Source organism: Eubalaena glacialis, chromosome 10, assembly GCF_028564815.1.
Source record: "Eubalaena glacialis isolate mEubGla1 chromosome 10, mEubGla1.1.hap2.+ XY, whole genome shotgun sequence".
NCBI classification, from domain to species: Eukaryota; Metazoa; Chordata; class Mammalia; order Artiodactyla; family Balaenidae; genus Eubalaena; species Eubalaena glacialis.
This window is the reverse complement of record NC_083725.1, coordinates 82,742,393-82,769,291: the sequence shown is the minus strand read 5'-3', so window position 1 is coordinate 82,769,291 and position 26,899 is coordinate 82,742,393. Positions and strand designations below refer to the sequence as shown.

The following is a 26,899-nucleotide window of genomic DNA, read 5'->3' as shown; positions in this document are numbered from 1 at the left end:
ATGGAGGAACCTGACGCCAGTCAGGAGAGGCCTTGTTCAATGGGGCTTTGTGTTTGCAGACTGTGGCTGTGATGGGGAAAAGCTCATCCTTCTACAAGGGGCTTTCTCTTTGACTTTCTGGCACTGACTTCTGAAGCCAGTGTCCTGGGGGAGACATCTGACAAGTGGCCCTTTCTCAGGTGGTCTTGGGCCTGCTTTACAACGCAGGTGAGGCCAGGTAAGTGGAGAGTCAGACAGAGGGTGCGGTTCTGCTGTTGAATTTGCCAAGGCTGCTCTTCATCTCACAAAGCCACGAGTTCCTTGGGAACCCAACTCCTCCTGGCTGCTGCCCATGGATGCTCTGGCTGAGCTGAACTGCATCTCATCGCTTTGTTCTCTGTGTTCTTATAGCCTTTGGATGGTTTTATCGCTACGATGGCAAATTCCCAACCGTCCGGAAGGTAGGCCAGGACTGAGTGCTATTTGCTGCTGAGTTTGCCGTTGGTTTTGACCTTTTCCAAACATTGTTTCTTCTCCTGTCGCCTCTCAACAGTGTGCCCGCCTGTTCACTGGGGGGGCTAACCCTGTCTGTGCCTCTCTGTCAGACTGATGTCAGATGGCAGGGCGCTGTCACAGCGGCATCGTGGGGGAGGTATTCACGGGCTGAGACCTGCCCAGGGACCATCAGGCGCTGCTGGGTCGGCACCAGCCCCACTGGGCACAGGACAGGGCAGAGCCATGGCAGGAAACTTCTGCTTTGTTTCTCTGTCAAGTAGAACCAGAGGCCAAGACCAGAAGCCAAGGTCAGACAGAGTGAAAAATCAAGTTGGGTGCAGGTTATGAGACACGCACGTGTGCACACACACACACAGAGGATTTTATTTGAAAAAATAATAAAAGGAGATGTACAGGTAAATTCTTTTCCAGGCACTAATAACTAAATAAATGTAAAAGAACTAGCATCTCCTCCACACACACCTCCCATCAGAAATCATGTCACTTGAAAATCGCTGTTGGTGAAGAGAAAAGCTTATTTTCCTCTATTCTTTAGTCCAGTCATTCCAGAAATAGCTGGTATTTTGGTTTTCATTTCATTTCCAAAAGAGAGAAAAATTGCATCTAGGTAGAAGCAAGAGCACATCCACCCCATCTGCCTCTCCTCTCAGTCTGGACCAGAAGGAATATTTGCCATGAATTTAACTGACAGCTAAAGGACAACAGAATCCTGTCCCTCATGCTGGCTCTGAAAATCCATTGACATTTTTTCTAGCGTCATGTGAGGTGCTTTGTCTCCCAGTAGCTGGAACGAAGTCCCCAGGTAATACAAGTGGCCCTCTATGGCCGTGATCAGCAATGCACAAAATTCCCCTTATTTGAAAAGATAACTATTCAGTGTCTTCTTGAGCCCTCTGGGTCTCAAGGCGCCCAGGCCTGTGACCTCACAAAGTCTATTCCAGCGCCTGAAGGATTCATGTTTCTGACTGAATCCTTTCCCCAGGACTGCCTGAGTAAATCACGCAGACCAACCCTACTTGTAGGAGCCCGCCATCTGGCAGCGCAGGCAGATTCACACACAGCTAAGTAACATGTATGGAGAAGGCTAGTGTGCGATCAGTAGGCAATGCTATGGGCCAGCTTGACTTTCTGCATCAGTAAGCAGGTGCTCTTTTCTTGGAGATGGGACAGAAACTGTCATATCTGCCTGCCCCACCCAGGAGCCCTAGCTCTAAAATCTTAACACTGGTGGTTTTTTTTAAACCAGTAGAATGGCCATGCGTATTATGATGGTCCCTGTGAGAGGCCATGCCCTTAGTCTAGCAAGCTGCCATTGGGTAGAATGTTTCTGGCTCCTCTTGGGGAATTGTCTGAATTGATAATATGATAGCAGGGATTCATCTATCAACTGAGCTGAGAGTCTAGTGAACAGGGTAGGAAGGAATCAAGCAGAACTCTGAAGTAGTGAAAACCATTTTCTCAAGTGGCTCACAGACTGCCCCGGGGGTGAGTCCCCATATCCTAGATGGGGGACCATCTCCAAAGCACCTGCGCACAGAGGTGGGGGTAGTCTTTAGGAGGGGAGGCAGAATGACTCGGTCACATGTCCATAATGACCCATCATGCCCCTCCAGCTGTGGACAAAGTTGTGTGTCCATTGCTGGGAAACTCAATTCCTCCTTCCTGGCCTTGGATGCTGGGATGATTCAGGAATTCTGAGAGCAGGCCCCAGGAAGGCTTGTGGGTTTGGGGGTGAGCTCAATGAACGTGCAGGCTTCCTCCTTCCCCAGAGTGTTGACTCTCTCTGCTGGCCCCTGTCCTCCATGCTGTGTGATGGGGTCTGACGCTCCCTCCTGCCATGCTCCATTGCCCCCAGCTCATCAGAGCACCGTGGGGAAACTCAGGTCCAAACTCTGGCACCACCACTTACTAGATGTTTGACGTCCAGCAAGGGACTTCGCCTCTCTGAACCTCGGCTCTTTCATCAGAAGGGGGATAATACCTACTTATGAGATAATCAACTTTCAATCCCTTGGCACATAGGCAGTCCATAAATCTTAATTCTCTTCATTCCTTACTCCTTGGCTTCCCTGCAAGCCCATGGGAGAAGCAACCAGGAAAGCAGACGTTGTGGTCTAATTCAAACAGGAAAAAGAAGTCTGTTTGCCCTGCATCTCCCTCCCCCAGTCCTCTTCAACCCTGATGGCCAGTGAAGAGCAGTTAGGCCATCCTCCCTACCTTCTCCTGCCCACCATCTCCCAGTCCTGTAAATTCTGTCTAGTCCTCAGTTCAGGAGCCTAGTTCAGAGGGAACAGTGGATTTGGACTCTCCAGGATGAAGTGGTCTGGAGTTTAAGCATCAGGACAAAATCTGATGTCCCTGGCTCTGGGCTCCCAGGTCGGAGGCTGACACCCTTCTCCTCTAGCTCAGGACAGGAGATCTCTCCCAGATTTTCTCTAGAATCTACCAGGATGCACCTGTGGTGTCTGAACATCCAGTTGTTGGAGAAGGCATATGCCCAGATACTAAGAAGTAAATACAATGCTTTTTAAAATACAGCACTTTGAAGCTCACGAAGCTCTTTCATAGATGTTATTTCATTGGCTCTGAATGGCAAACCTGTGGGGTAGGTATTTCCCCCATTTTGGAGATGAGATAAACCAGGCCCAGAGAGGTTAAGGAACTTAACCAAGGTCACACAGCTTGTTAGTGAACTAGTAAGCCAGTTCTTCTGGCTGGCACAGGGAAATGTGTCTCACTCTGTGATGGGTAGAAGCGTCCTGCCTGTCCTAAACCTTAAGTCCAATGCCCAGTGTGGTGGGGCAGAGCTAGGAGAGGGGCTCACCGTGGGTTGGTTGCCTGCTGTTGTCTGAAGACTGAATGCCCTGTTTGCTGTGCTGTGCCAGTGTCAACACTACCTTGTAACCCTTGTCATATAAACAATGCCACATCTGCTCAGAAAGGAAAGGATAAGAAGAAAGCCAAGTATGATAGCCTTCAGGAGTTGAGAAAGAATAAGAAGGAACTGGAATTTGAGCAAAAGCTTTACAAAGAGAAAGAGGAAATGCTAGAGAAGGAAAAGCAACTGAAGATCAACCGGCTGGCCCAGGAGGTATGTGTCCTGCTCCCAGGCCAGGTGAGCATCCCTGGGACAGTTTGGTTGGTCCCCACCGCGCTCTCAGGGAACCAGATGGAGTTGCTCTTCCCAAATGCAGTCCAAGGATGGAGTGAGCCTGGCCCCCTCCCCAGGCTGGAGAGTGACATCTTCCTACCTACCCAGAGTCATCTGAGACTAGCCTCTGGCTTAGTGTATGTTTGGGATCGAGACAGGCCCCCTTGCTCAGGGGCTGGCCTCTCTGCCCAGATTGTAGGTCTCAGGTTAGCCTCTACACATGTGGCTAGAGATTTGAGTCTGTCCTCTACTCCCACCACCCCCAACCAGAGTATGAGCCCAAGGCTAGGCCGCTCCACCCTCCGTGTGGCTGTGAGGCTGCCCTCCCTGCTCAGGGTTTGAGTCGGAGGCTAACCCTCTGTTCAGCTGTAGATCTGAAGTTAGCCTTCTACCCACCTGTCATTAGATCTGGGTCAGTTTGACACCCCCCTCCCAAACCCAGGTTATGAATCCAAGACCCGTTTTCCCCAATCTGCCTTGTGTCTGAGGGTATGGGTCTGAAGCTAACCCCTTTAGGCAGGTGGGGTGTCTTGAGGTTATCCCCCAATTAATCAGGCTATGAGTTTGAGGCTGCTCCCATCAACATGAAATGTGTCTGAGGCTAGACCTCTTCAACCCAGGAATATATCTAAGGCTGTCCCCTTCAAGACATGTCAAAAGTAGTCTTCCAGCATAAGTAATTCCTATCTCCTAGGTAACTCCCTAGCTGTTGGAGATATTACTGGTTTCGCTTCTCTTTAATGCTTCCATGAATCAGAATGCCAAACTGATTAGATTACAAATCCAGAGAAGTCCTGGAAAATGTGAAGTGCATTAGATCTCTCATTAGGAGCAAATTAGCTAAAAAATTAAAGATAAAATTGTGCTTGTGCTTCTGAGGACAAGGCGGCCTGGAGGGGGGATGAAAAAGAGTACAGTTGAACTCTTGGAAGGTGCTGAGAGCCTATAAAAGGACCATACTTGGAGAATCATAAGAGACTCAGGGTTGGTGGGGATCCTGGGGGCCAGCTAATCCCACGCAATGCACGAGCCCCTTCTCAGATTTTGCCTGCACCTGCCGTTAGCTAGCCCAACACCCTAACACCCCCTCGCCCTTATTTCCACCTCCTCTGGGGCCAGGTGGAACAAGCCCGGGGCTTCTTCTAGGTAATTGACACACCCAACAGTACTCTGGGTTTTTTTAAGAAGTGCTTCTGTTCTACTGATTTGAGTGTGCCGCCCACATGTGACTCACGTGTGCCCTCTGTCCTCTCCATTTTGCGCCGGCCTTGGGTCCCAGGTGTCGGAGACAGAGCGGGAAGACCTTGAGGAATCAGAAAAGATTCAGTATTGGGTGGAAAGGCTCTGTCAGACGCGCCTTGAGCAGATTTCCTCTGCTGATACTGAGATTTCAGAGGTAACAGAGCCCTTCTTTCCACATAGACCCTCCTGCTGCCTTCAGGACCACCCACCCTGGGGACAGCGGCAGGCAAGATGGCCACTGGCAAGCTTCACTGTCCAGGGCCGCCGACCAGCCCACTCCCCCTTCCTCTCTTGAGGAGGGGGGCATATCTGTATTTCTGGGATTATCTCCAGAGTGGCCACTAAGTCCCAGCTCATCTGAGATGATCCCAGTTAGGCCTGTTGTCCTGGCATAATTACTCAGATGTCCTTTTCACTGTCAAGTGTGTTCCAGTTGAGATGACTATTGGTCATCTAATTGGTCATCTAATGGATTATATGGTCGCCTTCTTACCACCCACATAACTTGGGGCTCCTCCTGCATTTGGGCACTCCCTACTGGCCACCTCGTATGGGATCAGCTGGGCACCCAGGTGGCAGAGAAGTGACACCCCCGTGGTTCTGGTTTGAGGGTGGTGGGTCTTCAGCAGCAAGAGAAATAAATAGATGAGCATTATACTCGATGTATTGTGAAGTGGGGCACTAAGCAGTTACGGAACTTCCTTGCAACCCCCCAGATGACCACAGGGCCCCCGCCTCCCCCGCCTTCTGTGTCTCCCCTGGCCCCACCCCTGAGACGCTTCGCAGGTGGGCTGCACCTCCACACCACTGACCTGGATGACATCCCCTTGGACATGTTCTACTATCCCCCCAAGACTGCTTCTGCCTTGCCTGTGATGCCCCACCCTCCAGCCTCCAACCCACCCCCCAAGGTCCCCGCGCCCCCTGTCCTTCCCTCATCGGGCCGCCTGAATGCCTCATCCTCACCCTGGGTGCAACGCACTCCACCCCCCATTCCCATCCCTCCCCCACCATCCATTCCTACCCAAGATCTCACTCCTACCCGCCCGCTGCCCTCGGCACTAGAAGAGGCACTAGGCAACCACCCCTTCCGCGCTGGGGAGACAGGCAATCCAGCAGAGGACTGGGAGGCAAAGAACCACAGTGGGAAGCCGGCCAACTCTCCCGTCCCTGAACGGAGCTTCCCACCCACCGCAAAGGTACTACCTCTGTTCTGCATGCTATGCTGGGAAGCAGGAAGAGTGGGCCGGGCTGCTGTTTCCCAAGTCCTCCTCTGTTCCTGTGAGTGGAGACGGGAAGAAGCATCCCCCACCCCATTTTCCAAGAACGAGCTCCCCAGACTGCGTGTTGTGGCTGTCCTGCATGTGTGTAGCTTCTGCTGATTTTGAAGTGCTGTATTGTATGGTGAATTGCCTGTGATACTTGGGATGAGCAACATTGTATCAGTGTTGATTGCTCTCTCTTTGCTCTGCCTGGCTAGTATGGGCTGGTAACATTCAATGTAGTATTTGCAAGGCTGTGTTAATGAAGAGCCAGAGCTCTATTTATATGACAGCCAGTTGTTTCTTGATGTTAGCTCAGAAAGCCTTGAATATGGGAAATGAATTCTCTGTTTAACAGGGGAAAGGGGGAGTGAGAAGCAGGGGAGCAGTATTAGGCTCTGTAAATGAGGTGATAACACTGTCCAGTTATTAGGACATTACTGTGCCATTTTCTATGGCACTTACCAACTACGTTAGCTTGAAGCATAATGCCCATAAATTTCTGGCCAACCTCCAGCTACAGAAAAAATGAAAATGGATAGTTCCTAGAAAACTCCAAATTTACTACTAAAAGATTAGGGATCTTTTTCTTGGATGTCAGCAGGGAGAACAGTGATCTTTCTCAAAAAGACATATTTCTCATTAATTGTTCTTAACCCAAGGGCTAAGAGACGATCCCCAAGGAAGAGATGGAGCTTTGATCCTTTGGAGGGAAAAACAAAATATTTCTCTGCTCCAGTAGCTGTGAGGCTAAGACTCCAGTCAGAACTACAGCAGCTCATGTCAGCTAAGAGTGGGGGTTTGGGGGGAGGGTAGTCAGTAGTACCCGATCAGTTGTTTTTATTAACCTTTCCTGCATGGATTTGAGTTCCTGCATGAAGTGCAGAATAAGCATCTCAGAGCATTCAGGAGCGCTTAGGGGAAGGGATGTGGGAATGAAGAAAGTGCCAGATGCTGACGAGGCTGCAGCTGCCAGCAGGGCACTCTCAGAGGGACTCCCGGTGGGGTCCTGAGCTCTGACAGAGAGAAGTCTGTCTGTTCCAAGGATGTCTTGCCCCAGAGCCCAGGCAGCGCATTTTGCAGGGGCTGAGTTAGCCTGGCAAAGAGGACCACATCCTTCTTGTGAGTGGCCCCCACCAAGAGGGGCAGCAGCTTTCCCTCAACAAATTCGACTCAGTAATCAATTGAGCACCTTCCTTGTGCTTCTGTGTGTGGGAGCGGGGAGCTGTGCTGAAGCGGACACAGAGGCAATTGGCACACCTGTGCTCTCCAGGACTTTGCTGTCTGAAGGATTAGCAGCTGACCAGGCAGGATTCAGCTATAAAATTGGCATGGGCTAGGTGCTGTGGGAGGGATTCATTCTAATTCTCTGTAGAGCTGAGCCTTGAGGGATGGTGATACATGGAGAATGGGAGAAGGGCATTGCAGGTGCAGGGGACATAATGATGACAAGAAGGAACTACCCAGGTTTGAATCCTGGCTCAGTCACTGGCTAGATGACTTTGGGCATGCATTATTTCATCTATCTGAACCTAGGTATCCTTGTCTGTAAAATGGGAATACTGACGGCACCTACTTATTATGAGGATCAAATGAGTTAATACATGAATTCATTCTAAGTTAATACTTGGGAGAGTGGCAGGCACATAGGAGGTGCTCAATAGACATTACCTATGCTCAGTGACAGATCAGGGTACAAGACAATTTGGGTGAAGCTGCAAACTTGAGATCAGAGGTAAACTGCAACCTTTTGAGTCAGGGTCAATATTCAAAAACAGGGTCCAACTTTCTTGGATTTCTCCAGGCATCACGAAGTTCCCACTGTTAGTTCCTGATCAGAGCAGAGAGAAGGTTAAAAGCTCTCCCCACACAAGGAGCCTCTGAAGAACCGGACCCTAAATCTCTTAAGTGACATCAAAGCCAGTGTTGTCCCTGACGTGGAGGCCAGGGGTCAGCTGTTTTGGTTAGCTTCATCCTGCTCACGTCAGCACTTTGGTCCATGCAACGCTGACCCTGCCCAACCTTCTCCTCCCTGCATGCTACTGGCGAGTGTCATCAGTGCTGCAGTAGGACATGTGGACCATCACACATCTGCACAGTCAGCCCCACCACCAGCAGGTCTCAGGTGGTGGAAACAAACACCTGTGTCAGGTCGGCACCTGTGCCTGCCACACAGGCACCTGCCAGGGGAAGGTTTTCAGAGCCACATGTACTCCCAGGCACTGCCCCATGCACCCACCATAATACTGAGTCATTTGTTTACTCATGTATCATGTTTAGTGAGCACCTACTATATGCCAGACACCGTGCTGGGCACCAGAGAACCACCACAAAATAGGCAGCCCAGTCCCTGTCTGAGACTGTCTGGTGGGAGGACAGACAAGTAAGCAGGAAACTCCCACACTACCAGGGCAGATGAGGGAAGCACAGGTGCTGTGTTGAGGGGAGGGGGTGGAGAGGAAAAGCTCAAGGAATGATCCCCAAAGGTGGTGATACCCAAGCTAACACCTGGGCAGGTAAAAAAAACCTCAAGGCAAGAAAACCGGGCATTTTGGAGGCTCAAGTTAGGCAGTGTGAGAAGGGCGAGGAGTGAGGGATGAGGCTGCCAAGGAAAGTAGAGAAGCTCATGGGAGTCGAGCCAAGGAGTTTAGTAGTCAGTGGGGACCCATGAAGGGTTTGGGGCAGGGCTGTGACCCGATTTGTCTTGCCCAAGATGATCAAGTGGGTTAGAGCAAAGCAGACGTGTTGCATCAGCTCTCCTGGATGCCGCGCTTACTGCTCCTCCCTCCCAAACCCCCACCCCTGTGCCCACCCACCAGAAACAGCAGATGCTGCATGCACAGTCCGGGAACTGCAACGGTCTCCTTTGGGAGAGAGGAAGCTGGATGGCACCCGTGGCCACTGAGAGAGAGCCTTGAAAGTATCCTCTGACTGACAGTGCCCGCTGGCGCCCCCATAGCAGGCTCTGGCTCGAGTCCCTGATTCCTCAGAACCACCCAGTAGTTTCTGTGGCCTCAGGACACACTGTGGCCAGTGGACTTCTTGTCCCTGTCCGTAGGACATCTGGCAGGGTGAACGGACCAGGCTGGCTCAGTGCATGGTGTGAATTTGCCTGTGTGTCAAAGTGCCGTGGTTGGCCTGGGCCACCCGGGCCATGACCTCACATGGGTCTCTCTTTAAACTAACCCCGTAGACATTTTGCCCAAGCCCACAGCCTCCACGAGGCCCTGGCGTGTCCACCATCTCCAAACCTGTCATGGTCCACCAGGAGTCCAACTTCATCTACAGGCCAGCTGTGAAATCCGAGGTCCTGGTAAGCCCCTTGGGTCCCCTCCAGGGCATCTCCGGAGGAGCAGACATGGACTGTCTCCCCTAGCTGCTACTGCCTCTAGAGTGAGGTGGGATACAAACTCACATCAGATGCCATCTCGTCACCTTCTCATTAGCCAAGAGGTGAATCCACATAGGTATAAGTGGATGTTGCCACAGCCAGAGAAATGCCTGTTTCTCACTTGACCAAACAGCTTAGAGCACCATCTAGAAGTAATAATATTGTTCCTATTGTTAGCCCCGTTTAACACTTGAAGAAACTGAGCTTAGAGAGGTTAAGTAGGTTGTCCAAGGCAGAGCCAGGACTGACAATTTACTCCAGTCTTTCAGACTCCAAAGCCCAAACTCCTACCTACTTGCCATTTTGCCAAAACCTACAGTGATTCCAGTTGCCCTGGCCTGCGCCCCTAAGGCCTGTCGAGGATCACCCTCAGATGGGGAACTGGCCAAAGCAGATCCACTTCCCTTCTCCACTTCCTGTCTCACGCCTCACTGTGGCTAGGAAAGTGGGGTGTGGCCCTGGGAGGGGAGGGTCTGCCCACCCCCAGTCACCCACGCCTGAGCAAGCTGGGACTCAGGTGCACCCCCTGCAAGGGTGCTGGCCCCTGACAGGCCTCCCACCCACAGTGGGAGGAGTCATGCCACAGTTTATATTCCCCTTTCAAGGAAACCCTATCCAACTGTTAGGGTGGAGTAGCTCAGATACTTATTTTGAGCTTTAGCTCTCCAAAAAGCAAAGTTCACGCTCCTGTGACAGCCTGCTGATGTCTCTGCATTGTGTTTTCAGGCTGATGACAAGGGATGGTGTCTTCTTGACTAGGACTAGGTAGCTGCTGCATCTGGGGGCGTTGAGGGGCCCCTCACATAAATCAGGCTGCGTCTGCCTGGGGAAGGATGTTGGCCAAGCAACCCCAGGCTGGCAGGCCCAGGGTTTGGCACCAGGGGGCAGACGAGACCTATTGGTAACATCCAGCGTGGAACTTTTTTTTTTTTTCTGGCAGCCACAGGAGATGTTGAAGAGGATGGTGGTTTATCAGACAGCGTTCCGACAAGTAAAATGATACCCGTCGTGTGTCTGTGGTCCTCCCCACCACCCTCTGCCCCTCCCACTCTGACCTCTCTGGGAGTGCCTGTCAGCTTGGAGGTGGCCCCAAGCGTCATCTTCCAGGAGCCTCAGGCCAAAACTGTGTCCTGTTACCCGTGGCCAGGGGTTTGGGGTGTGTGTGTGTGTGTGTGTGTGTGTGTCTCATATCAGGTGGGGATCCTGGGCTTGTGAGACCCCATGGCCAAGCTGAGAAAGCAGCAGGGTCCCTGGGGGCTGGCCTCTTTTGCTGCTGTTTGTTCATAGAGGAGCAGCAGGGGGACCCCTCAGAGGGTCACAGAGGCCAAGATAGGTGCTTGCTGCAGCTCTAGGAGAGAAAAAGGGGCTGCCTGAGGTGTTTCCCTGCCCCGCCCCATGTCTTGCCTCCTCAAGGCATATCACAGCTTCACCAAACCCCACTTGGCCCCAAACCACCATCAGGGAGGAAGTGGTGGCCCAGGTCCTCCATCTGCAGGGGGCGCTCCTGTGCACAGGGCCCCACAGAAGTCCTTGCTGGTCCATGAGTGGATTCAGGCAGGCAGCCACTTATCCTCCCACCTCCTGGGGCTTACATCCTCAGAGCCAGCCATTGGATTGGCTGTCTCATTGCTGATGAAAGAGACCCCAAGATGGAGATCTTGCAGCCAGCATCCTCACCAATAACCAAATATCTGACTACAGGCTGATTTGACTGCAGGCAGGGAACAAAGGGGAGGTGTCAGCTGTACAGTGAGATGGGGGGGGTCTGCAAAGGAAGCTGCCCCCCAACGCAGGACTGAGCAGTGACAGGTGACAGCTGACACTTAGCTGTGGTGTGCCAAGCACTGTTTCTTTTTTTTTTTAAGTTTATTTTTGAATCTAAAATTTCAAACTAATTTTTAAATTTTATTTACTTATTTTTTTTAATTTTTGAATTTTATTTTATTTATTTTTTTATACAGCAGGTTCTTATTAGTCATCAATTTTATACACATCAGTGTATACATGTTAATCCCAATCACCCACTTCAGCACACCACCATCCCCACCCTCCCGTGGCTTTCCCCCCTTGGTGTCCATACATTTGTTCTCTACATCTGTGTCTCAACTTCTGCCCTACAAACCGGTTCATCTGTACCATTTTTCTAGGTTCCACATACATGCGTTAGTATACAATATTTGTTTTTCTCTTTCTGACTTATTTCACTCTGTATGACAGTCTCTAGATCCATCCACGTCTCAACAAATGACTCAATTTCGTTCCTTTTTATGGCTGAGTAATATTCCATTGTATATATGTACCACAACTTCTTTATCCATTCGTCTGTCGATGGGCATTTAGATTGCTTCCATGACCTGGCTATTGTAAATAGTGCTGCAATGAACATTGGGATGCATGTGTCTTTTTGGATTATGGTTTTCTCTGGGTATATGCCCAGTAGTGGGATTGCTGGATCATATGGTAATTCTATTTTTAGTTTTTTAAGGAACCTCCATACTGTTCTCCATAGTGGTTGTATCAATTTACATTCCCACCAACAGTGCAAGAGGGTTCCCTTTTCTCCACATCCTCTCCAGCATTTGTTGTTTGTAGATTTTCTGATGATGCCCATTCTAACTGGTGTGAGGTGATACCTGATTGTAGTTTTGATTTGCATTTCTCTAATAATTAGTGATGTTGAGCATCTTTTCATGTGCTTCTTAGCCATCTGTATGTCTTCTTTGGAGAAATGTCAATTTAGGTCTTCTGCCCATTTTTGGATTGGGTTGTTTGTTTCTTTAATATTGAGCTGCATGAGCTGTTTATATATTTTGGAGATTAATCCTTTGTCCATTGATTCACTTGCAAATATTTTCTCCCATTCTGAGGGTTGTCTTTTCGTCTTGTTTATGGTTTCCTTTGCTGTGCAAAAGCTTTTAAGTTTCATTAGGTCCCATTTGTTTATTTTTGTTCTTATTTCCATTACTCTAGGAGGTGGATCAAAAAAGATCTTGCTGTGATTTATGTCAAAGAGTGTTCTTCCTATGTTTTCCTCTAAGAGTTTTATAGTGTCTGGTCTTACATTTAGGTCTCAAATCCATTTTGAGTTTATTTTTGTGTATGGTGTTAAGGAGTGTTCTAACTTCATTCTTTTACATGTAGCTGTCCAGTTTTCCCAGCACCACTTATTGAAGAGACTGTCTTTTCTCCATTGTATATCCTTGCCTCCTTTGTCACAGATTAGTTGACCATAGGTGCGTGGGTTTATCTCTGGGCTTTCTATCTTGTTCCATTGATCTATGTTTCTGTTTTTGTGCCAGTACCATATTGTCTTGATTACTGTAGCTTTGTAGTATAGTCTGAAGTCAGGGAGTCTGATTCCTCCAGCTCTGTTTTTTTCCCTCAAGACTGCTTTGGCTATTCGGGGTCTTTTGTGTCTCCATACAAATTTTAAGATTTTTTGTTCTAGTTCTGTAAAAATGCCATTGGTAATTTGATAGGGATTGCATTGAATCTGTAGATTGCTTTGGGTAGTATAGTCATTTTCACAATATTGATTCTTCCAATCCAAGAACATGGTATATCTCTCCATCTGCTGGTATCATCTTTAATTTCTTTCATCAGTGTCTTTTAGTTTTCTGCATACAGGTCTTTTGTCTCCCTAGGTAGGTTTATTCCTAGGTATTTTATTCTTTTTGTTGCAATGGTAAATGGGAGTGTTTCCTTAATTTCTCTTTCAGATTTTTTATCATTAGTGTATAGGAATGCAAGAGATTTCTGTGCATTAATTTTGTATCCTGCAACTTGACCAAATTCATTGATTAGCTCTAGTAGTTTTCTGGTGGCATTTTTAGGATTCTCTATGTATAGTATCATGTCATCTGCAAACAGTGACAGTTTTACTTCTTTTCCAATTTGTATTCCTTTTATTTCTTTTTCTTCTCTGATTGCCGTGGCTAGGACTTCCAAAACTATGTTGAATAATAGTGGTGAGAGTGGACATCCTTGTCTTGTTCCTGATCTGAAGAGGAAATGCTTTCAGTTTTTCACCATTGAGAATGATGTTTGCTGTGGGTTTGTCGTATATGGCCTTTATTATGTTGAGGTAGGTTCCCTCTATGCCCACTTTCTGGAGGGTTTTTATCATAATTGGGTGTTGAATTTTGTCAAAAGCTTTTTCTGCATCTATTGAGATGATCATATGATTTTTATTCTTCAATTTGTCAATATGGTGTATCACATTGATTGATTTGCATATATTGAAGAATCCTTGCATTCCTGGGATAAATCCCACTTGATCATGGTGTATGATCCTTTTAATGTGTTGTTGGATTCTGTTTGCTAGTATTTTATTGAGGATTTTTGCAGCTATATTCATCAGTGATACTGGTCTGTAATTTTCTTTTTTTTTAGTATCTTTGTCTGGTTTTGGTGTCAGGGTGATGGTGGCCTCATAGAATGAGTTTGGGAGTGTTCTTTCCTCTGCAGTTTTTGGGAAGAGTTTGAGAAGGATGGGTGTCAGCTCTTCTCTAAATGTTTGGTAGAATTCACCTGTGAAGCCACCTGGTCCTGGACTTTGTTTGTTGGAAGATTTTTATTCACAGTTTAAATTTCATTACTTGTGATTGGTCTGTTCACATTTTCTATTTCTTCCTGGTTCAGTCCTGGAAGGTTATACCTTTCTAAGAATTTGTCCATTTCTTCCAGGTTGTCCATTTTGTTGGCATAGAGTTGCTTGTAGTAGTCTCTTAGGATGCTTTGTATTTCTGCGGTGTCTGTTGTAACTTCTCCTTTTTCATTTCTAATTTTATTGATTTGAGTCCTCTCCCTCTTTTTCGTGATGAGTCTGGCTAATGGTTTATCAATTTTGTTTATCTTCTCAAAGAACCAGCTTTTAGTTTTATTGATCTTTGCTGTTGTTTTCTTTGTTTCTATTTCATTTATTTCTGCTCTGATCTTGATGATTTCTTTCCTTCTGCTAACTTTGGGTTTTGTTTGTTCTTCTTTCTCTAGTTCTTTTAGGTGTAAGGTTAGATTGTTTACTTGAGATTTTTTTTGTTTCTTGAGGTAGGCTTGTATAGCTATAAACTTCCCTCTTAGAACTGCTTTTGCTGCATCCCATAGGTTTTGGATCATCGTGTTTTCATTGTCATTTGTCTCTAGGTATTTTTTGATTTCCTCTTTGATTTCTTCAGTGATCTCTTGGTTATTTAGTAACGTACTGTTTAGCCTCCATGTGTTTGTGTTTTTTACGTTTTTTTCCCTGTAATTCATTTCTAATCGCAGAGCGTTGTGGTCAGAAAAGATGCTTGATATGATTTCAATTTTCTTAAATTTACTGAGGCTTGATTTGTGACCCAAGATGTGATCAATCCTGGAGAATGTTCCGTGCGCACTTGAGAAGAAAGTGTAATCTGCTGTTTTGGGATGGAATGTCCTATAAATATCAATTAAATCTATCTGGTCTGTTTTGTCATTTAAAGCTTCTGTTTCCTTATTTATTTTCATTTTGGATGATCTGTCCATTGGTGTAAGTGAGGTGTTATAGCCCCCCACTATTATTGTGTTACTGTCAATTTCCTCTTTTATAGCTGTTAGCAGTAGCCTTATGTATTGAGGTGCTCCTATGTTGGGTGCATATATATTTATAATTGTTATATCTTGTTCTTGGATTGATCCCTTGATCATTATGTAGTGTCCTTCCTTGTCTCTTGTAACATTCTTTATTTTAAAGTCTATTTTATCTGATATGAGTATTGCTACTCCAGCTTTCTTTTGATTTCCATGTGCATGGAATAACTTTTTCCATCCCCTCACTTTCAGTCTGTATGTGTCCCTAGGTCTGAAGTGGGTCTCTTGTAGACAGCATATATATGGGTCTTGTTTTTGTATCCACTCAGCAAGCCTGTGTCTTTTGGTTGGAACATTTAATCCATTCATGTTTAAGGTAATTATCGATATGTATGTTCTTATGACCATTTTCTTAATTGTTTTCGGTTTGTTTTTGTAGGTCCTTTTCTTCTCTTGTGTTTCCCACTTAGAGAAGTTCCTTTAGCATTTGTTGTAGAGCTGGTTTGGTGGTGCTGAATTCTCTTAGCTTTTGCTTGTCTGTAAAGCTTTTGATTTCTCCATCGAATCTGAATGAGATCCTTGCCGGGTAGAGTAATCTTGGTTGTAGGTTCTTCCCTTTCATCACTTTAAGTATATCATGCCACTCCCTTCTGGACAAGCACTGTTTCTAAATACTTTACGTACTTTAACTCTTTTAATCTTTACCAGAACCTAGGAGGTAAGTGCTTTTATCACCCCCATTTTATAGATGAGAAACCAATGCAGAGAGATTAGGAATCATGCCCTTGATGGCACAGCTAGTGTCAGACCCTGGATTTGAATTTGACCCAGGAGGCCAGGCTCCATAGTTGGGCTCCTAAATCCGACACCATCCTGCCTCTCAGGATGAAATAGACATTTAAGGGTTTTGTTATTCAAGGCACAAATAAGTCTCGAGGAGAGATAGGCAGGAAGGTGAGGAATCCAAGGGCCCAGACTGGGAGTCAGACCTTCACCTCACTGCCCACTGCCGGGGTGACTTGAGCATGAATGTCACCTCTCCGGGTCCCAGTGTCTCCATCTGTTGGACGAAGGGCTGGACTCCCTCTTCAAGGGCCGACCTGCGATAGTGGCTTATAGGTCCCTAATCTAAATTCACATAAGACACAAGTCCTTGCCATCCGGCCTGTTGCTGAGAGCAGATTCTCAGAGGGAAGGAGAGAGGGAGGCCCATAGCCAGCCCTGCTCACTTTTCCAGAAGAAACAGCCAGGGGTAGGCAGGGTTCTCTCCGTGAAAGAGAATTGACTCCACATCCTGCCTAATGACTCCCCTTGCCCGTGGATTTGCTGCATCCCTTCCTCTGTCTGCTGCCCTGACACCCACACACCGACCTGGGGGTGGCCTCAGAGCTGGGCCAGGCTGGAGACCCCCAGGCTTTTCGGGGTTGAGCCAGGGAGATGAAGGCGAGTGAGGAGGCAGGGCAGGCAGATGCCCAGGGATCCGTCTGCTGATATCTGGCCCCCGTCTTGAGCCCAGAGCTTGGTTGCTGCATGCTGGGCATAGAGGAGGATGTGACCTCCCCGTGATGCCAACCACAGGCCCCAGGGGACACTTGGTGTGGCCCAGGTGACTGTATGCTGGGGGGTGACTCCACTCAGTCCAGCAAGGCTGCATGGGCACCTGTCACAGGGCTTCTCCTTTGCTTCCACCTTCCCGTGGGGACTAACTGAGGCTTTGCTGCCCTCAGGCTTAGCATGCCTGGCCCCTCAATCCATGGACCCCGGGCTCTTGCTCTCTGTGTGTGACTCCTGGGAAGACAGTGCTTTTCCAACTCTGCTCCCCCTTCTCCCTTCTCACCACCTCACTTGGTGAGAAGGGCATATTGTTGGGGATATTGTTCCCACAGCTCCCACCAAGCCAGGTCCCCGGAGCTGAGCGTCCCCCTCCTCCTCCCCTGGCTAGGTTCTGGGGGGAGCCTTACCTTCTAGATAAGCATTACATTAAGAACGGTGCAGGCGCTGGGCAAGCACAGACAGCCCTCCTTTTCCTCTGGGTGCCTGATGTCCCTTCCCCACGCCCATCATGTTGTGACTGGTTTCCCCAGGGAGTCTCTTGAGCAGTATTGTCCTTCTTTGGAGTCAGAGCACTGGGTGGAGAAAAGCTGGGCTTCACCCCCAGAGCCTGGACCTGGCCTCAGGTGGGCACTTGGAGGAACTGAGAAAGGGCCTAAAAGACCTGAAGCTGTGGGCAATGAGACCTTCAGCAAGGCTGCCCAGACCACCTAGATGTCAGCAGGTGCCCCTGCCAGCCACAGATGCCCAGCCCTCTGGAACAGTGCAGGGTCCAGGGCCAGGGTCCTTCAAATGCTTCCCATAGCTTCCCGCTTCTCCTGGGCAGGGGTGCTCTGGCTGTCAGGGCTGCCAGCCTCCTCCCCGAATCCCCCATGCAGTCCACAACTGCCCCCTCACCCCGCCACTCTCTCCCCTACCTCCTAGCCATTCACCGTCTTCCTCCGCCCTAAGCTTCTTTCCTGCAGTGACTCTCAAGGGCCTCTGCTCTGAAGCCCTAACACCCTCCCTTTGCTTCCAGGATTTCCGGAAATACGAGGAAAGCTTTGACCCCTACTCCATGGTGAGAGATAGCTCTCCTCCCCTGGGGAGTAACCCCAGGAGTGGGGGGTGGGGGATTACGGTGTGTTTGGTGCTGGTGCATTGTGGGCTCTGAGGGCCCTGGGGATGAGGCAGAGCATGTGAACAGCCCCAAGGAGGCCCCAGCTGCTCTTGCCTGTGTAGGCTCCTTTCAAACAGCATTCCGTTGTGAACTCTGTGTGTGTGTGTGTGTGTGTGGTTTACAACAACAGTTACACTTGCTGAGCACTAACTACGTACCAGGCACTGTGCTGTGTGTTTACAAGGCATGCTCTCGCCCAGTCCTCACAATAATCCCAGGGAAAAATGATCTCTGTGTGTGCGTGTCCATGGGGCCCCCATGCGGCCTGGGACCTCCAGCTGAGGACTGATGGGGATGAGGCTGTGCAAGGTCCCCTTGACCATGTGTTCTGTGGGGCCCGATGTCCCACAGGTGCCTGGCTCTCCCTCCCACCCCTGCCCCCGCCTGCATCCTTCAGGCAGGCATCCTTCATCCCCACTGTCTTTTCCCTCTAGTTCACCCCGGAGCAGATCGTAGGAAAGGATGTCCGGCTCCTGCGCATTAAGAAGGTACCCGGGCACACGGAGGTCAGGTGGGGACCACGCTTCTTTGTCCGTGCCCCCTCGCATCTTAGTCCCTTGTTTCTCCTACTCTCAAGGTGACTCCTGGTGGACCCCTCAGATCCCCACTCTCCTCTTTCCCCTTGGGAACACCCCTTCCTATTGCAGGACCACACCCCTAGGCCCCACTTGGCACCCATGCCCCATTTTCTCCCTGACGGCACTGCCATTGCCCCATGGCTTCTCCCGCCCTGTCTGTGGCCCCGACAAGAGGCTCCTGTGTGCCCAGGTGCCCACAACCTGTTGTCTCCTTGGCTCCAAAGGCCTGTTTTCTTCTCACCAGGAGGGAGCCTTAGACCTGGCCCTGGAAGGCGGTGTGGACTCCCCGATCGGGAAGGTGGTCGTCTCGGCTGTTTACGAGGGCGGAGCCGCTGAGCGGCACGGTGAGTGGGGACCAGCCATGCCCCGGTTTGGGGATGGTGTGATGGTTATACAGGATCCTCCAGGAAAGCAAACAGCAGCCTTCTGGGAGTGGGCTGACCATTCTCAGGAATGCCCTCCCACCTGGATCTGCCCACTCATGCATCAGTCCCACATGTGACCTGCAGGCATATGACAGTGCCAGGATCTGCAGGCACACAGCAAACCAGACACCACTTTGCCCTCCGGGGGCTCCCCGTCTAGTGGTGAAAACATCCTCAGAATTGCCAGGTGCTGACGATAACAGTGTGGTCTGCTGTGGGGTGGCAGAGGACTGAGAGGGTGGAGGGACGCTGTGGGAACCCTGAGGCCCCTAACCTATCAAGGGAAAGAGGGCTGCTGGGAGGGCTCCCTACAAGGGTGATACTGAGCTGAGCCTTTAAAGATAAGTTGATGCTAGCCTTGCAAAGGAGGGAAAGAGCTTTCCAGGCAGAGAGGACAGCACAAGTAAAGGCAAGAGAGAAACCATCAAAACGTTACCCGTCCTTTTCATAATGATAAGAGCCAACATCTGTCAAGAACTAACCTCGTGCCGGGTGTTATTCTAAGTACCTGCACATAACCTGTGTCTGAGTAATCATGTGTATTAACTCATTTAATTCTTACAATAGATACCGTTATCACTCTCATTTCACATCTTAGGAAACTGAGGCACAGAAAGGTTAAGTATAATACTTGTTCAGGACCCACAGCCAGTAAGGGATGGAGGCAGGACTTGAACCCAAGCAGTTTGGTCATTCGCTTTACTGCCCAGCACAAGTGCCACCCCTGCTTGGGACCTTCTGCAGCCCTGCCCCCTCCCAGCGGGGCAGGGGCCCCCTCCCACCCTGTGTCTCTCCTGTGGCATGATCTTCTTGCTTTGCCTTGATCCTCTTACCAACAAAAACACCCCTGCTGATGAGTGAAGCCTTTGTGGACCCAGCACAGACTTGTGCCTCAAACGATCAACCCATTCACCTGACAATGTCTGAAACTCCACCGTTAGTGATTCTTCTTCCAAGTCTGGGCAGCTTTTCAGTACTCCTGAGTCCTTTGTGGAGGAATAGGTGCCCTTGAAGGAGGAGCCCCTCACCTTTGCAGGCCAGAGCAGGGAATCCCAGAGTCAGATCCCTTCTCTGCAGCGCTAGGCTGGAGTCTCTCCCACAAGCCAAGGTGGTAGAATGGAGGGTGGGTGTGGGCCTGAGGCAGGAGGTGGAGTGATGGCAGTCACCTGGGCACACTGGCAGCCAGGCTTCTGTGGGTTGCTAGGGCGAGTCCAGCTCTGCCACCCGGGGCCTTGGTGACCTCGGCCCCTCACAGCCGCACTTGAGCCTTCATTTCCGCTATAGAAGGGGGGCCTGCTCAGCTAGGCAGCTTCCATGGCCCACCGCTGCCCACCTGGCCAATGCGCTCTACCTCTGTCCTCATTTCCTGTGCCAGCTGAGGGAAGGGTTGATGCTGGCCCCACCTGTCTGCCATGTCTAGCAGGGAAAGAGGACCAGGATGGATGGATGGCTTCCTGGGCCCTCCCCACCTTACAAAGCCCCAGCCCAACCACTGCCTTATTGGCCCTGAGGCTGCATCTTGGGTTTGTACAAAGTGAAAATGTGGAAGCTACCTCTCCCCAGGCCCACTGTCCAGAGGAAACTGCTGTCTACAGTTTGGTTCCACACTACTTTGGACATACAAGCAGCTGGTGAAAGTTCCTCAGGAGCACATGTGTTTTAAGCCACCATAGCCACCATCTTCAGCAACACACATCATAATCCTGTGGACCTTCATGCCTGCAAGGCTCCTGAGTAAACTCTTTCAGCATAGCACAGAATGTTCTGTGGACACCAGAACTGGGAGAAATTGCTCAAAAAAAAAAAAATAAGAAAGGGTTCTGAAGTTGAAGATGTGTGTTAGATCTACTTCTCGGAGAGCCACAAGGCATATTAACATATTCAAGGTTCTGACAAGTCCTGCAGTGAGTAGCTCTGTTTAAGCTTATAACGTCAGCTTTTCTCAAACTACTTATTAGATCACAGGTCCGCTTATCCAGGAACACCTCCAACATCACTCATTTATTCAAGAAACATCTATTGAATTCCTATTTTGTGCTAGGTATTTTGTTAAGTGCTGGAGATATAGTGGTGAATTAAAAAGACAATCCCTGCCCTTATGGAGCTGACAGTCTGGTAGGAGGGACCACCAGTCAATAAATAGATATATGGTTACAAATTGTGAAAAATGCTGTGCAGAAAAAGACCAGGATACTTTAATAGAGTAATAGGAAAGTTCTACTTGAGATTGAGTGGGCAGTCAGAGAAGACCTCTCAGAGTTTTATCTCAGACTTGGAAGAAGAGGGAAAGAGAGCGAGGGCAAGCGCACCAGATGGAACAGCATGTGAAAGCTCTGAGGCAGGAAAGAGCTCAGTCTGCTCAGGGACCTAAAGCCGACCAGCATGGCTAGAGCACAGAGAGGGACGGCTCATAGAACTAGCTTGTGTTTCTGGTAACCTCCCTGGAAATGCAGGTTTGCTTCCCTCTGCAATCAGAGGCCCATACAAAAGCTGGGGTGGCAATAATTCATCACTGGTGTCCCGATTCTACTGAGCTGGGGTGAGGGTGTGTGGATGAGGTGGGAAGGAAGTGCCCTTTGAGCAACCTGGTCGATTGTTTCCCCTTGTGCTTTCTGAGCCCATATGAGCTTTCAGAATCCAAGTCAGGCCCCTTCTGCAGCCCTACAGTCACTCCCCGTTTTCCATATACAGCCCAGTTGGTCAGTCAGCCTTATCTTCCTGCAGGTGGCATTGTGAAAGGGGATGAGGTCATGGCCATCAATGGCAAGATCGTGACGGACTACACCCTGGCTGAGGCTGAGGCTGCCCTGCAGAAGGCCTGGAATCAGGGGGTAAGAACAATCCCCCTCCCTTTTTCCCTCCCTTGCCTGCCTGCCTCAAACCCTGGCCTCTGCAACCAGGCCTTACAGTCAGGGTGCCCCATCCCAGGACCGATATCCAAGGTCCAGGTAACTCCTGGGTGACACTCACATACCCTATCCAGCCAGTGGTCTTAATCTGACAAGATAGAATTCAGAAAGTCAGTTTCCAACCTTGAATCCAAAAAACAAGTGGCACAAATAGACTCCAGAAGACCAGATGTGGCAACCCACCCAAGAAAAAAACTTAAGGTCTTCTCTAAGTACACACCAAACAGGAATCAAGAGAGTGCTTGAAAGCATTAACAGAAGTAGCGGGCCCAGAATGGAGGAGGGACTGGTGGTAGTTTGCTCTGGCTCATTAGACACCCACCTGGGTCAGGGCCACCACATAAGGTCTCCCAGGCTGTGCACTGCACAATCCGAGGGGGTGCTCTCCTACAGACTACAGTGTGAATGGTGCTCGCTCATGTTGTGCAATGCACAACCTGTGCAACTGTATGCAGGCAGCCGAGCCTGAGGTATTAAGTTCAGTGCCGAGGATGCTGACCAGATGGGCCTGGGACCCACATGAAGGGATGTGGAGAAGAGAAGACTCACGGGTAACATGATGACTGTCTTTAACTATCTCAAGTGCTGCATTAGGGTAGAGGGAGCGAAAGTTTTCTGTGATCTTGAGGGCAGAACTGGATTGGATGGAGGGAGGTCCTGAGGAGAGATTTCAGTTCAATATTAGGAGCTATTGCATGGTAGGGGGGCCTAGTGATATTTCACAAAATTTTTATTGGATACACCCAAGCCAAGGATGGACAATGATGGACAAGCTAAGGATGGCAGTGATGCCATTGAGGGGATTCAAATGTTAGGAGCAGAAAGCTAGGCCTGAAATTCCCCAATTGGCTGTGCATCAGAATGACCTAGGGACTTTGTTAAAAATACTGTTTCCCAGGACCTAACCTCAGATTTCCAGGCACCAAGTCCATGAATCTAGAATTTTAAGGAATTCCGCAAGTGATTCTGAGGTTGATGCCCGGCCAGGGTCTGCAGATCAGCATTTGGGAACTTGGTGTCATTCAAGGACCTGGCAACCCTGGCTTCTATGGTTCTGAAACCTCAGAGTCTGGAAGCTTCCCCCAGACCATGGGATTGCACAGTGAGGCCCTTCCCCACCAGGAGGACCTCCAGCCCCACCTGGGCCCACCCCACCATGGGAAGAAGGCCCCAGCCGGCTGATCCTGGGCCATGGTGCCCTGGCATGGGAATGGAGTATCAGGGGCAGACATGCCACTGACCGCTGAGCGTGCCTCAGAGTCACATGGCTTCTCCCCACAGGACTGGATCGACCTTGTCATTGCCGTCTGTCCCCCCAAGGAGTATGACGATGAGCTGTAAGTGTGTGCGGGTGCCTGGCCCCCTACCTCCTCTCCCTCCTCCTCCTCCGGGATCTTGGCCACTTTCTCCCAGCCCAGCCCCAGTCCTCATCCAGCCTAACGGAATGGCCCAAGCGCACAAAGTCTAGTAGTAATTGATCCTGGAAAGCTCCCAGGCTAGAGCAAGCCTAGAACTAAGTCACTGTCCTCAAGCATTGCCAGAGCCGCCTCCAAGTCGGTCTTGTCCGGATTCTTCTTTCCATGTGCAAAACTGAAGCCCAGAGAGATTCAAGGTATCAGGCCAAGTAAACAGTGAAGTTGGGACAAAGCCTCAGATTTCTGATTCCCCACTCAGAACTTCGTCTCCTGCCCCATCACCAGCTAGTTTAAAGACTTCTGTGTCTTTTGCTCTCTGGAGGGTCTTCCTGCTACGTAGCTGCTTTCCCTCATGCAGCCAGGACCATAGGCTTTGGCCCCATCCTGCAGGCTTTCCTTGGCCCAGTCTCTGTCTTTCTCTGCAATTCCCTGTATGGTCTGTCTCTCCCTATGTCTGTTTCATTCTTATCTCTGTATCTGTGTGGGTCTCTCTGTCTCATTCTCTCTCTCTCTCTCTGTGTCCTTCCCCTCCCTCCTGCTCCCCCTTCCTTCCTGTCAATCTCTCTCCCATCCATCCCTCTCCCCTGCATCCTTCTTCCCTTCATCTCTCTCCCTCTTCTCTTACCTCTCTTTTTCTTGCCTCTCTCCACCCCTGGCTCTGTGTCCCTGCTTCTCCATCTTTGCCACCCTGCATCCATTTTCTCTCTCTCTTTCTGTCTCTGCCCCTGTCTCTCTCTGTGCCTCTGTGTGTGCCTCTTACTGTCCCCCCACCCTCACTTCATCACATCACCTCCCCACCCCTGTGCTTGCCTGTCATGACGGTGCCTACCCACGCCCCCTCCCAGCAGAGGCTGAGTCCTGTGTACATCTTAGAGAAATCAAGGTCTTGTAGCAACTAATTCTGGAACCCAGGGCCTAGGCAGGACCTGAGGCAGGAGCCAAGTGAAGGAGGAGGTCCGGTGGAGCTCTGCCTGGAATAACCAAGCCCTGTTTCGTGTTTCCTGCTCCACTCTGTGTATGTAGCTCTTCTCTTCCCCCTCTGCAGCCGAAAGCCCCCAGCCGGTCCGAAAGCTCCTTGGAGACAATGCTCCCATACTTAGACTCGGGTTCCTCCTGCAGCTGGAGCCTGGCAGCCCCTGCGGTGAATAGGCAGGCGGGCTGCAGGGCCTCGTCTGTCCACGCTACACATCGTGGCTGTCTGCTGCCCATGCTGTCGGCAGGTTCTTGGGACTGGTGTCTGGGGATTCGCCATCCCTGAAGTGCCACCTGGGCCTGCTGTTGGTGACGCTGGAATTCTGTTGGACTCAAAGGCCCTCCCGCTCAGGGAAGCCAAGCAGAGCCCAGTGTGCGGCATGCTTGGGACCTGGGTGTCCTGACTCACCACAGCCCTTGGGATCTGCCCTGGGTCCCACATAGCACCCCAATGAGCAGGATAGAGCAGTGAGCGCCATTCTCGGTTGGGCACAGGCAGTGCCTCAAACCAGGCACAATGGGCTGGGAGAACCCATAGGAAGCGCAGCCTGGGTTTCCCCTTCCCTGTCAGCCCCACCCTCTGGGACCTCCACAAAGCCGCCATGCTTGGCCAGAGCCAGGGCAATTAAGAGGCAATTAAAGCTGGTCCAGAGAACCAGGATTGGCCTATCGGAGTTGTCCATGTCCTGTTGTGACCTGCTGTGGCTGAGCCCTGCTCAGACCAAACTGTCCTCTGTGCCTTCTCTCTTCCTTGACTCTGGACTCTATCTGTGGGACACTGTGGAGCCCAGCTTTGGGATGTATTTCCTGCCCTGTGACAGGGCTGTGCCCATGGACAGAGCTGGTAGGTGGCCGTGAAACTGGTGTTTGGTGTGGCCTAAAGCCCATAGCTGGCAGCATCTGGGGCAGACCCAAGCCTGGACTTGTTGACTTTTCTGTTGCAAGTTTCTCAAACTATTAGGGCCTCATGCTCCCAAAACAGTTGGCCTCAACTGTGGCCGTGGCTTCTGGGATGGGCTCAGTGGCCCTTTGTTTTCTATCACTTGTCATCTGCTCTGTGAGGGACCTCAGTGCCTTTGCCTTCTGGTCCCCTCCTACCTCATCCCAGGTGTCCCTTCTGCGCTCTCCCTGGCCTCCTGTGTGCCGTGGCTGGGGTGTGACTGCTTGGGGCCTCCACCAAGAGGGGCATCCAGAGGTCGGCAAGGCCTTGTGCCTCCAAGGGGCAGGGTGTGCTCCCTTTCATCGGCCTTGCCCTCGGCTGAGTGCGCACCCACAAGACCTGCACCCTCCTGCTTTGTTCCTCTTCTCCACAGGACCTTCTTCTGAAGTTCAGAGGAGAAACCAAACCCACCCGTAGAAGCCAGTGAGCTCTGGACCCACCCTCCTGGACACCATGCCTGGAACCAGCTGAGCCACCGCAGCCTGCAGGCACCTGGAAACCCACAGCCAACACCCAGGGATTGCAGACTCCCTCTGGCCCTGAAGTAGGGCTGCATAGGAACACTTCGGGCCACCCCTCTGAAGGCCAGCATGGAGGGAGGGAGCAGCTAGCCGTTCTGAAGAGGCCCCTTTTGCAGGGTTATGGGGGAACCCAGCCTACACCCAGTGGATACCCAATAAATGTCTGTAATCAATTGGCTAATTGCCTCAAATACAGATCGGATCACCCATTGACTGAGCCAAGTTATTTCTCCCAAGTAGGGGAGCAAGCAAACCTCAACACCCTCCCCCCCAACCCTCTCCCACCAGGGGGCTGGATCAGCAAAGGAATTTGATTTGATTCTCCAGCTCCAATGGAAAAGGTGATGCTTCTCTCCAAACCACCTGGCTCACTCTTCCTAATAAAACTTCTCCTTATGGTTACCGGGGGGAAGGGTGGGGGGAAGGGATAGTCAGGGAGTTTGGGATTGGCATGTACACACTGCTATATTTAAAATGGATAACCAAAAATAAATAAATACATACATACATACATACATGAATACATAAATAAAGTGGATAACCAACAAGGACCTACTGTATAGCACAGGGAACTCTGCTCAATATTATGTAACAACCTAAATGGGAAAAGAATTTTAAAAAGAACAGATACATGTATATGTATAACTGAATCACTTTTCTGTGCACCTGAAACTAACACAACATTTTTAATCAACTATACTCCAATATAAAATTAAAAGTAAGTAAATAAATACACTGCAGGGAAAAAAAAACTTCTCCAGGATCTGTCCTTTGCTCAAGCCCCAGAGCACCCACATCATTAAATGACTGTCTTCTCAAGGGCACACTGGCTATACAGAGAGCTTAAAATTAAATATATTCACCAATTTGAATTTTTAATGTACTATTTTTAGCTAAAAATAGATTTTGACTCTGTACAGGGCATGAGGGGGGAGCGCTTCGGCAATGTTTCCTTCGAGCAGGTAAACATTAGGTAGTGGCTGTGGGCCTGTCTCAACACCTCTGTCTCTCTCATCCCCAACTCTCCTTCCCTCCCTCCCTTTCAGGTCTCTGCTTGCCTGAGTGAAGAGGTCATTCTTTGCCCAAGCACCAGAGAGAAGGGTCTTCTTCCCTCCTCCCCAACAGAATCACAATGGCAGGACTTCCCTGGTGGTGCAGTGGTTAAGAATCCGCCTGCCAATGCAGGGGACATGGGTTCGAGCCCTGGTCCAGGAAGATCCCACGTGCCACGGAGCAACAAAGCCCATGCGCCTAGAGCCCATGCTCCTCAACAAGAGAAGCCACCGCAATGAGAAGCCCATACACCGCAACGAAGAGTAGCCCCCACTCGCCCAAACT

The 26,899-nt window shown here is 50.0% G+C and overlaps 1 protein-coding gene across 1 annotated transcript in view; it reads left to right on the top strand.

The window, feature by feature from the left end:
* Positions 1–25,771, top strand: part of USH1C (USH1 protein network component harmonin) — a 52,525-nt gene extending 26,754 nt beyond the window's left edge. Inside the window, exons 16-21 of the mRNA XM_061201508.1 lie at positions 17,661–17,702; positions 18,236–18,289; positions 18,624–18,723; positions 21,529–21,635; positions 22,995–23,050; positions 25,414–25,771. Coding sequence (XP_061057491.1) covers positions 17,661–17,702; positions 18,236–18,289; positions 18,624–18,723; positions 21,529–21,635; positions 22,995–23,050; positions 25,414–25,426 — 372 coding nt within the window. The 3' untranslated portion in view covers positions 25,427–25,771. The remainder of the gene's footprint in view (positions 1–17,660; positions 17,703–18,235; positions 18,290–18,623; positions 18,724–21,528; positions 21,636–22,994; positions 23,051–25,413) is intronic.
* Positions 25,772–26,899: the final 1,128 nt, after the last annotated feature.